The sequence below is a fragment of the Hibiscus syriacus genome, unplaced genomic scaffold (genome assembly GCF_006381635.1).
Source record: "Hibiscus syriacus cultivar Baekdansim isolate YM2019G1 unplaced genomic scaffold, ASM638163v2 tig00110505_pilon, whole genome shotgun sequence".
Lineage (NCBI taxonomy): Eukaryota > Viridiplantae > Streptophyta > Magnoliopsida > Malvales > Malvaceae > Hibiscus > Hibiscus syriacus.
The window spans coordinates 2,749,023-2,765,455 of NW_024062765.1; the positions used below are offsets into that span (position 1 = coordinate 2,749,023).

The following is a 16,433-nucleotide window of genomic DNA, read 5'->3' on the forward strand; positions in this document are numbered from 1 at the left end:
TTACGGCAGCAGACGGCTGCCGGCCGACGACCGGCTTCCCTCCGATAAGGGAAGTTAGAGAGAGGCGAGAGAATTCTTCTCTCTCAGTTAGAGAGAGAAGAGAAATGAACAAAGTGAAGATGATGGCCCTTCGGGCCATCCGGTTGAAGGGATATATACCCCTTCCCAAACGACGCCGTTTAGGGGAGGGGTATATCCGTAATTTCCTTTTGGCTAAACCCTTTACGCAACCATCTTAATTTTGTAACATTCCATTTTAGTCACTAGATTAATAAATAAAGAAAATAGCATGTTTAATCCCTATAATTTTGATTAATATTGAATTAGGTTTTTAATTTTAATTTACTATAATTTAGTCAATAATTTTAAATATTTTTATTTATTTTATTGCTTTTAAATATATAGTTCTAATTGTATTTTTATTATTTTAATTTTACTTGTTTATATATTTAAATATTTTTATTATTATTATGTATTCATAAATATATATATATAATAAATAAATATTTATTTTTTTTAATAAATTATTTTAACATTTATTTTTCAATATCGAAGAAAAGGGCAGTCTTAATACAACTGGATGTCCTATTCTGGTATTTTAAAATTAAATATTATAAAAAATATTATTTAATTTTATGTAAATTAATATTTATTAATATCAAAGAAAAGAGCTGCCTTAAGGCACCTAGAAGTAATTTTCCGACATTTTTAAATAAATAAATATTTTTTATATAATTTCGAAATAATAGGATTATAAATTAAATATATTTTGAATTTTTTTATAGAGACAATTTATAATTAAAAAGTACCAATTTTGGGCGTTGTAGGGGGTGCTAATCCTTCCCTAAACGTAACCGACCACGAATCCCTTTTTATTATTAAAAAGAACGAATTTTTGGTTATAAACGCAGATCAGTTCATTTTTATTTGATGTTTTCTTAAATCTCTTTTAAAAAATAATTTTTAGGTATTCGACCTACCTGACCCAAAAGGCCGATGGCGACTCCCAAATTATTTTCAAAACCATTTATTCACATCAATTTTCCCGCCAAATAAATATTTCGTGCCCGGACAAAAACCAGTTACGACAGCTTGGCGACTCTGCTGGGGACCTGGTCAAACTTTTAAAAATCAATTATAAATTGTCTCTATTAATTATAAATTAAAATTTCATATATTTAATTTATAATTCTTTTTTATATATATATATTTTTATAGTATTTATATATTATTAATATTTCATTTTATTTACAAGTATTTATTTCATTATTTATTTTTCTGTCAAATGTTTGAACATTTCTCCTCACACACAATACTTGCATTGCATAACATAAGCTCTATAATTGAGTTTGTCCCTTTTAAGTGGGAGTGAAAGCGACGTCTTCATGAGAATTTATTCTCTGTGTCAGACCTAGCAAGTAACTTTCGGGGTTCATATGTTCTATGTCTTCGTGAGAATTTATTCTCCGTGTCAGGCATAGAGAAATGTATCCCCTCGAATTGAACTCGATCCATTTTAGTCTGTAATGGACTAGGATTGAGGGTTAGCAACCCAAGGGGGCACTAACAAGGACAATTCGGGTACCTTTATTCTTAGATCTGAAACCCTGCATATAATAAACCCTAGAAACTCTTCCGATCCGAAGTCATGCCGAAATTTTGTCCAAAATAGGTGTACACACAGGAGAAATGAATTCTAACTTTCCTGTTAATTTATTTATTTTCTTTACTGATTAAATTACATGTATATTTAAATTATTTAAATTATGAAAAAGCATGTTTAAATAAAAATATTTAGGTAAATGTTATTATTAAATTTCTTTATTATGTAAACTAATTCATTTCTTTTTGTGTGTTCTTTATCTTTTCTGTTTGCATAGCATCATACAGGATAAAAGGCATTGATCCTTGTGTTAATTGTCTCATTGGAAAACCTTCATCCATGGATAAAAAGTGTTCAAATCAAGTAATTCTAAACTCAGAAGTAAGACAGTGGGCTGAGGACTTACAAAGACAAGAAGGAGACAGTCTGCAGGATGATTATGTATCTGACTTGGCCAGTTATGCTCCAGTTTCGCTAAAAAGAAATGATATGCAAGATTTGCGAAGTATTTGGGAAAGTTGGGATTCAAACAAAAAATTGCAGTTTTATCAGACTTACGGAGACATCCCATATTTGCTCTATGTCGAAGTTGATGATGAATTACTCAGAGCCCTAATTCAATTTTGGAATCCAGGGTACAATTGCTTCACTCTCAATAAAGAGGACTTGGTCCCTACTATTGAAGAGTACACAACTTTTCTACATATTGAAGTGGCTTTGGAGAATCGAATCTATTCAAAGTCAATTAAAACTCAACCCTTTCGAGTTAAATTAGCAAAGATTGCCGGGGTACGAGAAGAATGGGTGGCATCCCGTACAAAACAAAAAGGCGAAAGCGAAGGCATTGCTTGGACCAACATTAAAGAACTTATTCAGAGCCATCCAGATACTAAAGTACGATTCGATCTATTTTCTCTGGGTATGTATGGTATGATCATCTTCCCAAAAGTATTGGGATATGTTGAAGCTGCAGTGGTAGATTTGTTTGAACAGCTACCGAAAAAGATTAATCCTGCTTCTGCAATTCTAGCAGAGACTTTCAGATCGTTAAATGCTTGTAGAAAGCTAGGAGGTGGACGATTCTCAATGTGTACCCAGTTGTTATATGTTTGGATCCGTAGTCATTTCTGGAGGACAGAAAAGGTTTCATACCGACGCTTTAATACGGATTACTCACCATTAAAAGAATTTCTGGAGCAGGAATGGCCGAAAGAAATTAAGAAAGATATGTGGATTAATGCCTTTCGAAATCTGCAAAGCAATGACATTGTTTGGCGAGTCCCGTGGCAAATCCAAAGGGAATTCTTTTACAAATGTGGAGATTACAATTGGATAATGCTGCTCGGATTATGGGGAGGAATTGGATATGCACCACTTCTGGTCATAAGACAGTATGAAGGTCGTCAATTTGTACCTGTCACCGCTGGATTACATTCATCTGAGTTCGCATTCCACAGCAAAAATTATAAAAAAAATATCATGGAAGCCGTTACAGCTTGGAAAACAACTATTTGTATCCGAGCTAAAGCAACAAAAGAAATGCTAACTCCTGATTATGAGGAATGGAGGTATGTCAGGAAAAATGAAAATATTCCTCTACCAGATCAAAATGAGGATATCTCTATGGAAGATCGCATTAAGGTGGTTCCATCAGAGATTGAAATCCTGAGAGCTGAGTTTGAAGCAGAAAAAGAAGGATGGTTAAGAGAATTAGAGCAAATGAGACGAGATAAAGCTATGTTGGGCGTTGATATTGACTTTCATTCATCACAATGTGCAATGTTGAGAGAAAACAAAGAAAAAATTGATGGTGAATTTAGAACATTAAAGAAAAATTACCAAGAGTTATATAAATCCCGGAAAGCATCAGGACCAAGCCAATCAACGGTACAGATGACCAGAGAATTGAACATCGAGAAAAGTCGAGTTGAAGATCTGAAAGGAAAGAATAGCCGTCTACTCAAAAGCCTTGAGAAAGGAAAGCAAAAAATGGAAGATTTTGAGGTTGACAGAAGAGAGCGAATTATAAAACACAAGGCTGAACACCGCGAGATCATGAATGAAATGCAAAGAGAAATGGATCGAGCCAAAGATTTAGAAGAAATGAAGAATGACATCTTTGATAAATTTGAAGGTGAGAAAAATATCATGTTCAAGGGATTTGAATCTGAAATGAACCAGCTGATTGCTGAACTTGAAGTCAGGGGCCAAAAGATTGAAGAGTTCAATATTGAAAAAGAAAAATGGGAGTTGGAAAGAAAGAATTTCAACACCAAAATTGAGGTAGAGCAAGAAGTGGCTAGCAATTGGATGCAAAGATGCAGAAACAAGAATGTTCAAATCCAGAAGATTAATCAAAGAATGCAAGAAGCACGAACAAAACTTGAAGAAGATCTGGATCAGTCTAGAAACAAAAACTCAGAGTTTAACGCTTACATTTTGCGACTTGAAGAATCATTATTTCAAGAAAAAGTTCGTCTAGGACTTAATGATCTCAAAGAAAGTAATGAGGAAAGTGCTTCACTGCGAAGACGCATTAGAGATCTTGAAAAAATTCTGCACAATTGTCAAGTCAGAATCACCGAGTTAGAGCAAACTCTTGAAGGAACGAATGAACAATGGCAAAAGTCAACTGATTTCTATGTTGAAAGAAGTGAAGAAAGAAGTAATATGGTGTTCGAGGCCATGGTACAAATGAGCGAAGTTGCTAGATATGTTGGGGAACTAGCTGTTGAAGCCAAAATAATTGAGAATCACGTTGATCTAGTTTCTAAGTGCGGAAAGAAGGTGTCATGGTTAATGAAAGAAATTATAGAGCTTAATAGGAAAGCTATGCCTTATCTGTAGTTATGAACTATTATAAAGAAACTTTTGTATGCCGATGAAAGTTGTTCTATGATAGTTAACTTTTTGGGATCAATAACTTTTTGCATACATGCATTTTGCATACATTCATTATTCATTTCATGATTTTCTTTATGTATAATTTTTATTATTAAGATAAAATTCATTAATTAAAATTTGGAAAAAATAATATCAAAAGATTTTTCAATCGCAGTTATTCTGGCCAAAAGAGAAATACAACATCACTACGGTACTAGACAAGCTACTAAGAGAATTATGGAGGATAAAATACAACGTATTGAGGAACAACATAATAAAGAACAAGCAGAAATGAGAATGAAGCTGGAAAAAATTGAAGCCAGTATTGCAAATTCACAAGACAGTATGATGCAGAAAATAGAGGACATGTTTAAAAGGCAGGCTATCATTGGAAAAATGCATGAAAATCCTGTATCTTTCGACCAAGAACCTATGTATCCTCTAGGTTTTCCACCAGAACCAATTTATCATTCTGGTACTACACCTATACAAATCAATGCTCGTACATCTGCATTTCAAGAAGCCAAACCACATGAAAATCGACAAGTGGATCCTGCATCTTCAAGCAAAAATCCGCTTATATCAGATGTGAAAATAGGGGATCTTAATACTGAGCATTTAATCCCAGATTTGAATGAGCTGAATGAGAAAGAAAAAGTAAATGAAGAATTGACCAGACAGATCAAGAGCTTAGAAGAACGAATGAAATCCGTGGAAATAACTGAATCATTTTATGGGTTTGACGCTAGTGAGTTGAGTTTGGTTCCAGACCTAATCCTCCCCATCAAGTTCAAAGCTCCCGAATTTGATAAATATGACGGTACTACATGCCCTTCATCCCACATTACTATGTTTTGTCGCAGAATGGCAGGATATGTGAAAGACGAGAAATTGTTAATTCACTGCTTTCATGATAGTTTGACAGGACCAGCTTTAAAATGATATACTCAATTGACCAAAGCCAACATTAGATCCTGGAAAGATCTGGCTAAAGCATTCTTAGAGCAGTACCGCCACGTAACAGACATGGTCCCTGATAGATGGACTCTCCAAAATTTGGAGAAAAAGAATAATGAAACGTTCAGACAGTATGCCCAGAGATGGCGTGACATAGCAGCCCAAGTTCAACCACCTTTGTCAGAAAAAGAGGCCATAGTAATATTTGTCCATACATTGAAAGCTCTTTATTTAAATCATCTAATGGGGAATGTAATCAGAAATTTTGCAGATTTGGTCATTTCTGGAGAACTCATTGAAAATGTCTTGAAAAGTGGCAAAATTGAATCAAATGAGGGGTCTAGTTCCAAAAGACCTATGTACCGGAAAAAAGAGAATGAAGTCAACAATGCAAATTCTTACAACAAGGATTCATCGAAAAGTGTTACAATAACCCAGCCAAGGGTTAAGAAAGAGGAAACAAACACTAATCGAGCAGAGTCCAGAGGATCTCGAAAGGAAAATGAAAGGTTGTCTTTTACACCTTTACCAGTACCATATGCTGAAATCTATGATTCGCTGTTAAAAGTAGATGTCATACGGCCCTATCCTTTGGTTCCCATGCAACCACCATTCCCTCCTTGGTATGATACAAAGGCACACTGTGTTTACCATGAAGGAATTACGGGTCATTCTATTGAAAACTGTTTGGCATTCAAAAGGGTGGTTCAAAATTTGATCAACACTGGAAAGTTGGAATTCAATACACCATCTGCATCAAATCATCCATTGCCAAATCATGGAGATAAAAACGTGAATGCAATTCAGGAAGAGAACAGAAAGAAAGAAAAAACTGACATTTCTGAAATTAAATCTCCTTTTGTTTGGGTATTCCAACAACTCTCTTTAGCCGGTATAATTCCACAACAATTCAGACCAAAGCAGAATGAAGGCAAGAATTATTGTGAATATCATCAAGAGAAGGGGCATAAAATTCAACTATGTCCTAAGTTTAGGGATTTGGTGCAAAAATTGATGAACAACAGAGAAATAGAATTCTTTGAAGAAGAACCAGGGAAAAAAGAAGATGACGTTTGCTCATCAGAGGATTCTAAACCTAGTCAAAGATGAATTGCTAATAGCATCTTCTGGAAGTGTTCTTTGAGTTCTCTAATTTGGTTTGATATAAAACATAGAACCAATCATTTGAATTAAAAGATGAATTGCATGATCGTCTTCATTAAGAAGCTTCTTTTCAAGCTTCTTTTGCTTATTCCTTTCCCAAAAATCATAGCGCATTTTCTTGTAATTGGGATCATTGCATAATGGCTTCCCATCTTTTACCGGAAAAATGCGTCAGCAGCCTTAGCCATTCGAGCAACACATATAAAATTTGGCAATTCTGCAATTGATGAATCTGAACCACATCTCTCCATGGCTATTGAAGCTTCAGCCTCTGAGAATCCCATTTTTGTCAAGTATAACAGTTTATTCTCCTCATCAGAATCAGAATTCAAGATTTCTCGGTATTAAAAGAACTATCGATATCTGTGAAATCATCTTGAAAGGTCATTTCATAATCAGATGAGTTGTTATCAGAATCAACATGTCGCATGAAGGCAAGCTTTTCAAGAGCCTATACTATTGAGTTTTATTTTCAAGAGGTTTTGTGACATTATATCTACATCTACATTTGTCAAAGATGATAGATTCTCTGTTTTGAAGAAGAAAGATTTATTGGGTTTTTACAATTGAAGAAATACTCAATTCACCAATCTGAAATCAAATAAACTTAACATTCATGCATCATATTTAGGTGTTTGTAAAAATAGGTGCATTTTCATTCATTTTCATCCATGTTGAATTTTTAACAGGAATTTCAAAGATTTTAGCAAAGATTTAAATCCATCATTCAATGGATCAACTTTTCCAGTTCGAGTTCATAATGAGAAGAACTCATCTGAAGAAGGAAGAAGAAGTTCATAATGAGAAGAATTTGTTCAACCTTTTGCTCAAATCCATCACTTGATGGATCAACTTTTCCAGTTCGAGTTCATAATGAGAAGAACTCATCTGAAGAAGGAAGAAGAAGTTCATAATGAGAAGAATTTGTTCAACCTTTTGCTCAAATCCATCACTTGATGGATCAACTTTTTCCAGTTCGAGTTCATAATGAGAAGAACTCATCTAAAGAAGGAAGAAGAAGTTCATAATGAGAAGAATTTGTTCAACCTTTTGCTCAAATCCATCACTTGATGGATCAACTTTTCCAGTTTGAGTTCATAATGAGAAGAACTCATCTGAAGAAGGAATAAGAAGTTCATAATGAGAAGAATTTGTTCAACCTTTTGCTCAAATCCATCACTTGATGGATTAGCTTTTCCAGTTAGAGTTCATAATAAGAAGAACTCATCTGAAGAAGGAAGAAGAAGTTCATAATAAGAAGAACTTGTTCAACTTTTGCTTGAATTCATCATTTGATGGATTAGCTTTTCCAGAAAGAGTTCATAATGAGAAGAATTTATCTGAAGAAGGAAGAAGAAGTTCATAATAAGAAGAACTTGTTCAACTTTTGCTTGAATTCATCACTTAATAGATCAACTTTTACAGAGAAAGTTCATAATGAGAAGAACTCGTCTGAAGAAGAGGAAGTTCATAATAAGAAGAGCTTATTCAACATTTTGAATGACTCTATCATAGAAGGAAAGAGGTCAACATCATCCCCAATGGAAAGTTCATAATAAGAAGAACTCATCTGAAGAAAGAGAAGAATTTATTCAACATCTCCATATTAATCAAGTGAAGTCAAATGAAAAAAAAACTTATTATCTTTTCGTCTTTGCTCTATTCTTATTAAGAATAAGCAAAGAGGGGCAGTTGAAGATATTCATTTTTTTTTCATTTAAACGTTATTTATATTATTATTATTATAATTATTATTATTATTATAATAATTATTATTATTATTAATATATATTATTTATTAATATTACAAAACCCAAATGAAAGCCCAATTACAAACTTGGTGGCCCAGACCAATGAGCCCATAACAAACCCTAACAGATTAGGGTTTTCTAATTCCTCAGCCGCCATCTTCAATTTCAGCCGTTGGATCTGGTTTGATCCAACGGTCCACAGTTTGCCAGAGGAAACCCTAGGGTATCAATACCCTAGGGACACGTCCCAGCGCCGCCGTAGATTCCAGAAGACCACGCGGCGCTGCTTCAACCTCGCCGCCACTCCAGCCGCACACATGTCATCCCAACGGTGAGTCACCACTGGGAGTCCGGTGACTCACCGAACTCCACCCTTCGGACCGGTCCGAGACGAGCGCCGATGATGGCTATAAAGCCATCACCCAACCTGCAAAGAAGAGACCACGACAACAAACGGAAAAAAAGAAAAGAAAAGAAACAACAAGGAAAGAAAAGAGCGATCAAACCAGCAACTCCAAACGTCAAAATAAGCAAAGATAAGACGGAGAAATACTTACCGAGGAAGCTGCAGCATCACCGGAACCTTCACGAGTCATCGGAAACCTTCGAAAAACGAAGGTATATTTGTAGATTTGCTCCAATAGGGAATGTTTTAAGGGAAACGGCCATCAGAACCATCAATAGGATGGTCCGATCTACGTTTAGGTGTAAAAAAAAATTTTTCCGGCCACCGGATGCGGTGGCCGGCGGTGTGGATTACGGCGGCAGACGGCTGCCGGCCGACGACCGGCTTCCCTCCGATGAGGGAAGCTAGAGAGAGGCGAGAGAATTCTTCTCTCTCAGTTAGAGAGAGAAGAGAAAGGAACAAAGTGAAGATGCTGGCCCTTTGGGCCAGCCAGTTGAAGGGATATATACCCCTTCCCAAACGACGCCGTTTAGGGGAGGGGTATATCCGTAATTTCCTTTTGGCTAAACCCTTTTTGCAGCCATCTTAATTTTGTAACATTCCATTTTAGTCACTAGATTAATAAATAAGAAAATAGCATGTTTAATCCCTATAATTTTGGTTAATATTGAATTAGGTTTTTAATTTACTATAATTTAGTCAATAATTTTAAATATTTTTATTTATTTTATTGCTTTTAAATATATAGTTCTAATTGTATTTTTATTATTTTAATTTTACTTGTTTATATATTTAAATATTTTTATTATTATTATGTATTCATAAATATATATATATAATAAATAAATATTTTTTTTTAAATAAATTATTTTAACATTTATTTTTCAATATCGAAGAAAAGGGCAGTCTTAATACAACTGGATGTCCTATTCTGGTATTTTAAAATTAAATATTATAAAGAATATTATTTAATTTTATGTAAATTAATATTTATTAATATCAAAGAAAAGAGCTGTCTTAAGGCACCTAGAAGTTCTTTTCCGATATTTTTAAATAAATAAATATTTTTTATATAATTTCAAAATAATAGGATTATAAATTAAATATATTTTGAATTTTTTTATAGAGACAATTTATAATTAAAAAGTACCAATTTTGGGCGTTGTAGGGGTGTTAATCATTCCCTAAACGTAACCGACCACGAATCCCTTTTTATTATTAAAAAGAACGAATTTTTGGTTATAAACGCAGATCAGTTCATTTTTATTTGATGTTTTCTTAAAACTCTTTTAAAAAATAATTTTTAGATATTCGACCTACCTGACCCAAAAGGCTGATGGCGACTCCCAAATTATTTTCAAAACCATTTATTCACATTAATTTTCTCGCCAAATAAATATTTCGTGCCCGGACAAAAACCAGTAACGACAGGTATGAAACTCAATTTGAGTTGCGATCATTGATGTAATTGATGTGTATTCAGTTATGCAAATTGTGATCCGTTGCTCTATCTGTTATGGTCTTCAACAGGAGAGAGAAGAAGGTATATGCCTGGACAGTTGATGATGCGGATTCCATGATGAGGATGTTGCATGTGCGTGCGGACGCCATTGTTACTAGCAACCCTGCTTTACTTCAAGGTACCATGCAAGATAAAAGAACACAATGCCTTGAAGAAGGTTTTTCTTTAACACGATAACAATTCTTCTTTTTCCGAGTATTTGATGATATTTCTGTACATGGCGTAAACTAATAACACTCGACTTTATTGAATTTCAACTCTGTTTTGAGTGTCCATCTATATGATATTGCTGGGCAGTTGCTTGCTTTCAGTGCATCTGCCCTTGCTTGTTGATTTGCCTTCTTTTCAAACTTTCCATCTTATAAGTAATCTGTACAAGACACTTATCCTCGAAAGAATTCAGGGGCATTAGAAACCATTAATCAAATTAAAATTTTATCAACGGTTAAGATTTGTGTTTAATAAAAAGATTTTACTCGACATTCCATATTTTAACTATAACGAACATGAAAAGCAACAATAACACAATAAATTAATATAAAAATTTACATAATCGAAATATTAGAAAATCGTAAATGCACGTGCATTAGAAACAAGAGTAAATTATCAGTTTTGTTTTCTTTTTGTACCTAAGATTTCTTGTTTTGTTTTAGTACTTAAAATTTCATTTGTTTCGAAGTCATGCTTAATGTTTATTTTTTGTTTCATTTTAGTACTTTGTGGGTGAGTTTTATCATTCATCACTTAAATATTTTCTCACTCTAATTTTGGTTACTAAAATTTAAAAGTTTTCAATTTAACCATTCAACTTTTAAATTGTTCATATTTTTAATCACTTTAATTTATTTTATTAATAATTTTTGTGACATGATTTTTTTTATAAATGTATAATTAAAATAAAAAAATTAAATTTGAAAAGATGAAGTGATTAAATTAGGAGTAATTTGAAAGTTAAGTAATTAAATTAAAAAAAATTCAGTGACCAAAATGAGTGAGAAGATAGCTGAGTGATAAATGATGTAATTTATTCATAAAGATGTATCATGTTGTAACATTTTCGCTAAGTTTTATCGACAATATACTAAAATGAAACAAAAAGTAAACATTAAATATGTTTTAAAACAAATGAAAATTTATGTATTAAAAAGAAATAAAATGATCGGATATTAAACATGTAATTTAAGTTATAAACAAGTATGAAAAAAATATAATGAATAAATTGACTTGTGCCACGACATTTTTCGATACTATTTAATCATATGAATAAAAAACAATAATACACGGGATAAAGTTAATTAAAACATGATAAACCAAAAAAGTATGACTGGATTGCATAAACGTGGTAAATTAAACATCTTGAATTAAATTATAATATGAGAAAATAATATGAAATTTATATAAATAAATAAAGTATTCGCACTGCACTCACATCACAAGCGCCTCTCTCATATATAAAAGGGGGGGGGGGGGCGCGGGGAACGGTTTGTTCATTGCTCTCTTCTGCTACCTATTTTCTGGTATTTATTTTCCTCCTCTGAAATTAATATTATTTGAAGAATTAAAATAAATAAAATTGTTAATCTGTCTCTAATCAGGTATAGGAGAGAAGCAATTTTGGCAAAAATCCAATAAAAATCCCAGTTTTTCTATCATTATGGCGATGAAGGTTTGGTTCAACAAAAATATCGTGGATCCTCTTCTCCAGATCCTCCTAAAGTAAGCTACAGCTCCAAATTTCTTTCATATATTTTATCTATAACTCTGATTGGTTTCCTCTTACAGGGGAGCAGAACCCAGGCTGTTGGCCTTCTCTGCAGCGCTGGGAATTACTTTGGGAATTTTCCCGATATGCGGTAATAAAGATATTTTTTTTTTCTTTGCGTTTCTTTTGATTGATTTATAATATAACCTGAAGAAAAAAAAATGAAAAATACTGCAGGGGTTACAGTTTTGCTTTGTGGGATGGCAATCGCGTTGTTGGGATCTCACTGCCACTCTCCAACTGTCATGCTTGCTAACTTCTTGGCTACTCCGATCGAGTTGAGGTGATTTCTTCTTCTGTTTTCATTCTATTTTTTAGCCTTTTCCCTCCATTTTCGGATTGCTATTTTACCTTCATTTTACTTTGTTTTATCTGTGGTTGGATCTACGTTGTCGTCTAGTCTGGTGGTGCCCTTCCTTCGCTTTGGTGAAGTGTTATCTGGTGGACCTCATTTCCCCTTAACTTCTGGTTCTTTGAAGAAAGTTTTGACTGGCCAAGCTTCGAGTGAACTCCTTTTAGTATTGCCCGTGCTGTAAGTATCCATTTCTATTCCTACCTTGTTCAACTTGTCTTTTGCTCACATGCTTGTTCCTCCTTGCACTTTATTTGATTTCATCTTATAGGTTCGGTTTTCATATTATGGTAGATAGAGATGCCAATTTGGATAGGATTGGATTATTAAACTGTTAATTGAATCAAATTGAACTTAGAAGCTTGAAATTTTGGTGATAGGAGGATCTCCCCAGGAATCCTACTGTATTCCGATGGTGTTTGGGTGATAGTAGTAATCATGAACTAGTGTTGAATCAATTAGTCATCTGAACTTGTTGAGTTTTTTGCTCGACGTTACCTTAACATTTTAATATGTTTTCATCTATATCTGCCTGTATTTTCAACAATCAGGTAAGAAGCATGTGCGTTTCTATGTGAAAATTGATTTTTTCTTTTGCAACTTGTTTGAGTGGAAATTTGCTTGCAGACATATTTTAGTATGTCTTCATCTTTCTCTGATCACGTTGACAGAAAATCAAATACTATCATCTATGGGGCATGTATCATAACATCATCTACAAATAGAGATGAGCGAGCTTGTCATACTTGTTCATTTCTATGTAAGAACTTTAAAGATGAAAATTGAAAAGAAAAACAGTTTTCTTCTACTTTTTAATGTGGCTAGTATGTTCCTATCCAACATTATAGATTGCATGATATTGTATGAATGTACAATTAAATTGTATTTTTCCACTTGGTAAATCTCCCTTGTCTAATGTTATCCTGTGGATATAGGGGATTGGTAAAACTCTATGAAAGACTGAACCTATTTTTTGAACATGAGTTCCGTTATTCATTTTATGCTGGAGCTAATCCTGAACATAAACATGTTAATCATACTTGATCTTCCAGCAAATTGACTACATGTTTTTTTAAAAAAGTTTACTGCTGATTCTTGGCCGACAGCTTAGCATGATATATGTTTTTTGAGGTTTCATAATATGCAGCTGAGCTGCTGCAAATCATGGTTGCTGTCAATGATTTCCTCTCCCTGCATAATATAAAAAAGGGTCACTTACATAGTTGCTACTTGAATTATAGTGAAATTGCCAATTTGATATCTGAAGAAAATAACTTTGCAATTAAGTACTTCAACTTTGATTCCCTTTAGACTGAACACCTTGCAAACTCTGTTATACAAACGGGGGCACATGGTAAGAACTATAAATAGGAGATAGACTTGTGGCACCCTCATATCAGCTGTTCTTTGCTACATCTTGATTAGCAGATTTATCTTAAGGTGCAAGCTATTTAACCGAGGCAAAGATTGTGTATCTAATTGCCAATTTTCAAACTTTAGGTACCAAATTGAATAATGGATCATAGACTCATAGTTCATGTTACAAATGTGTCATTAATCTCATAAAGATGATATAAATATTGTTATGAAGATATACTAATAAATAATGCAAAGGTTTATTCTATGTGGACAAGTTGTACAAGGAAAACTGAAAAACTTTATGATTTGGAATTCTAGAGAGAGAAAGAGAGGAAACTTTGAAGAAAGGAATCTATTAGATATTGATTGTAAAGAATCTTCTCATGAGAGCATTATTTTAAGTTTATGCTTAGGCGGTTTCCCATCTTTAGAAAGGATGTTCATTCATTTCCTTCCACATACTCTGCATTCAAACAGATGTAGTTCTCCACGGTATTCTATCATTTCTGCCATATCTCTTATCTCCACCGTGACATCAGCTTTAATGCTGAAGAGTCCAAAAACTATGAACCTATAGACAACTTATCCCAGAGTATAATACATTCCCTCCATTCTTTTTTACTGTAGTTTTAAACTAACTGCTCTGTTCTTCAACTTGACAATAGTATAGTTTGAAGTGGAAAGGACCCCTATATGCTTAAGGTGATGGAATTTTATCAGAAGATGGCATTTGGGACTATGTAATTGTTCATTAATTGAAACTTGTCTTATCAATATGAAATTAAATTTGAAAATCATCTTATGGAAATTGCTGCAGTTGTTGGGATGGCTTGTTGCGGCACCCATTATTTTGGCCATACTCTACATGATATTTTTGCCAATTTTCAAGGTTGTCGTCCCCAAGTTCGGGAGTGTTCCTTCAAGCCCAAGGAAACAACATCATTCACTTTCAGAAGTTGGGCAGTTCTGATTGTTGTTGTAACTTTGTATATTTCTTTTACATGATACATTGACTGAAACTGCAATTACATATGTTTCTAACTTGATAATACTTTGTTGTATATAAGTGATTTCTGGAAGCTTAATCCATGGATAAAGAATGTGGTTTATGGAGTTCCGTGTTGAGTATTGTTTGTGATCTTGCATGCATCCGGATGTGCAGATTACATTAGGAAAACTAATGGTTGAGCAATTTATTTCAATGGTGTGTTTATCATGAACAAGATTTTAAGGTTTGTTTATGAATTGATTTAAACTCAAACATCGTGTGTTCGTAAACATATTCGTGAATATGTTTGTTTAGTTTTAAGGTTTGAAACAGTTAGTTCTATTAAAATTCAATTCAAAACATCGAACACAAACAAATTAAGAAGTAAATGACATTGACTAGAGGGTTGGTTTCTTCAAGCATGGTACATTTGCAGGCCTAGTTCTCTCTGAGTAAAACCAATTGCTTGAATTTAGTTAATTTTCAGAATATGTGAAATTAAATTATCAATAGAAAATAAAAATAAAAAGACTTATTCAACATATTAAAAGAAAATTGTCAGAAGAAAGTGTTCAAAATGATATTTCTTCGTTTTAGACTTGTAGTATTGTATTTTAATTGAAGTATAATAAAAAGATAAAGGTAAAACTCTACTTGATTAATGGATAATGATGGGAAGGATTGGAGATTTTCATATATGAACTAAAGAAAATGTAAAGGGATTCCCACAGGAGATTTTAGTCATTATTGGTGAAGGCAAAGCATGGATTAATAATTCGAAGGAAAGGGTGAGTTGTTTTGTTTCACGTGAAACTCATTTCTTTTCGTTTCTGCTCCATTTCACCCTATTGGTCCTTTATCCCTCCTTTCACTGTTTTTTTTTTACTCTTCTCATAATAACCATGTTCAACACAAGCGTTCTTGGATTAACATATAAGCAAGAAATCGAAGACAGACGGCGATGGATGAGATTTGGGTTGGTGGGTCTCCAAGTTTTGAAACTTTGAATTCCCGGTGAGTAAGGACTGATACATTATTTTATGTTAAGAGAACGGATTATAAAATTTAGGGTGCGATCATTGATAGAAAATATAAAAAAAATAGTTAAATTATATGAAACTTAAAAATATTAGGGTACACTTGCATCCCTGCTTGTGAGTGTTGGAAGCAACAGCAAATGATGGGCATGGGGCTAACACATGCTTCGCCCCTCCTAAACTCTCCAACAATAATTATCAAACGTCAATTCAATTGCATTTTAACAATCTTCCTCCTACTCTGTAAGTATTAACTCATTTCCACAGAGAGATATAGAGACAGAGAAAGGCAATTATTTCTGCAATACAAACAATGAAGACTAAGCCTGCACATTTCATCTTATTATGCCTCTTCACAGCTGCTTTTTATCTACCTTCTTCTTCGATTTTACTTGCAGGAAGGAGATCACTAGAGATGGCATTGCCTCATAACATGTATCCCAAACCAAAGGTAACATAATAAGATGTTGAGGATGGCAAATTAGTTTTTTTCCCCGAAACAGTTAAGGGAATTGATCATGATCTGCATGCAGGTGGTTAGGGGTGTTCAAAATTCGGTTTTAACCGAATTAATCGACCGAATCAAATTAATTCGGTCGGTCACCAAACTAGTTCGGTCGGAGAACGGTTAACGAGTTTTTTGATATTC

At 33.6% G+C, this 16,433-nt stretch overlaps 2 protein-coding genes across 2 annotated transcripts in view; both read left to right on the forward strand.

Moving 5' to 3' along the window:
- LOC120130014 (glycerophosphodiester phosphodiesterase GDPD4-like) overlaps positions 1-10,531 on the forward strand; it is a 35,709-nt gene extending 25,178 nt beyond the window's left edge. Inside the window, 1 exon segment of the mRNA XM_039147374.1 lies at positions 10,295-10,531. Coding sequence (XP_039003305.1) covers positions 10,295-10,463 — 169 coding nt within the window. The 3' untranslated portion in view covers positions 10,464-10,531.
- Positions 10,532-11,731: 1,200 nt separating this feature from the next.
- Positions 11,732-16,235, forward strand: LOC120129913. Its single transcript, XM_039147303.1, has 7 exons — positions 11,732-11,803; positions 11,882-12,002; positions 12,069-12,139; positions 12,226-12,331; positions 12,449-12,580; positions 14,577-14,721; positions 16,173-16,235. Exons 2-6 carry the CDS (start codon positions 11,941-11,943, stop codon positions 14,626-14,628), a joined length of 423 nt encoding a protein of 140 aa, XP_039003234.1. The 5' UTR covers positions 11,732-11,803; positions 11,882-11,940; the 3' UTR covers positions 14,629-14,721; positions 16,173-16,235.
- The last annotated feature ends 198 nt before the right edge of the window (positions 16,236-16,433 follow it).

Coding starts and splice junctions, on each gene's coding strand:
- LOC120129913 (XM_039147303.1), top strand. CDS start 11,941: ATGGCGATGAAGGTTTGGTTCAACAAAAATATCGTGGATCCTCTTCTC. Junction 12,003..12,068: donor CTTCTCCAGATCCTCCTAAA/GTAAGCTACAGC, acceptor TTCCTCTTACAG/GGGAGCAGAACCCAGGCTGT. Junction 12,581..14,576: donor CTTTTAGTATTGCCCGTGCT/GTAAGTATCCAT, acceptor AAATTGCTGCAG/TTGTTGGGATGGCTTGTTGC.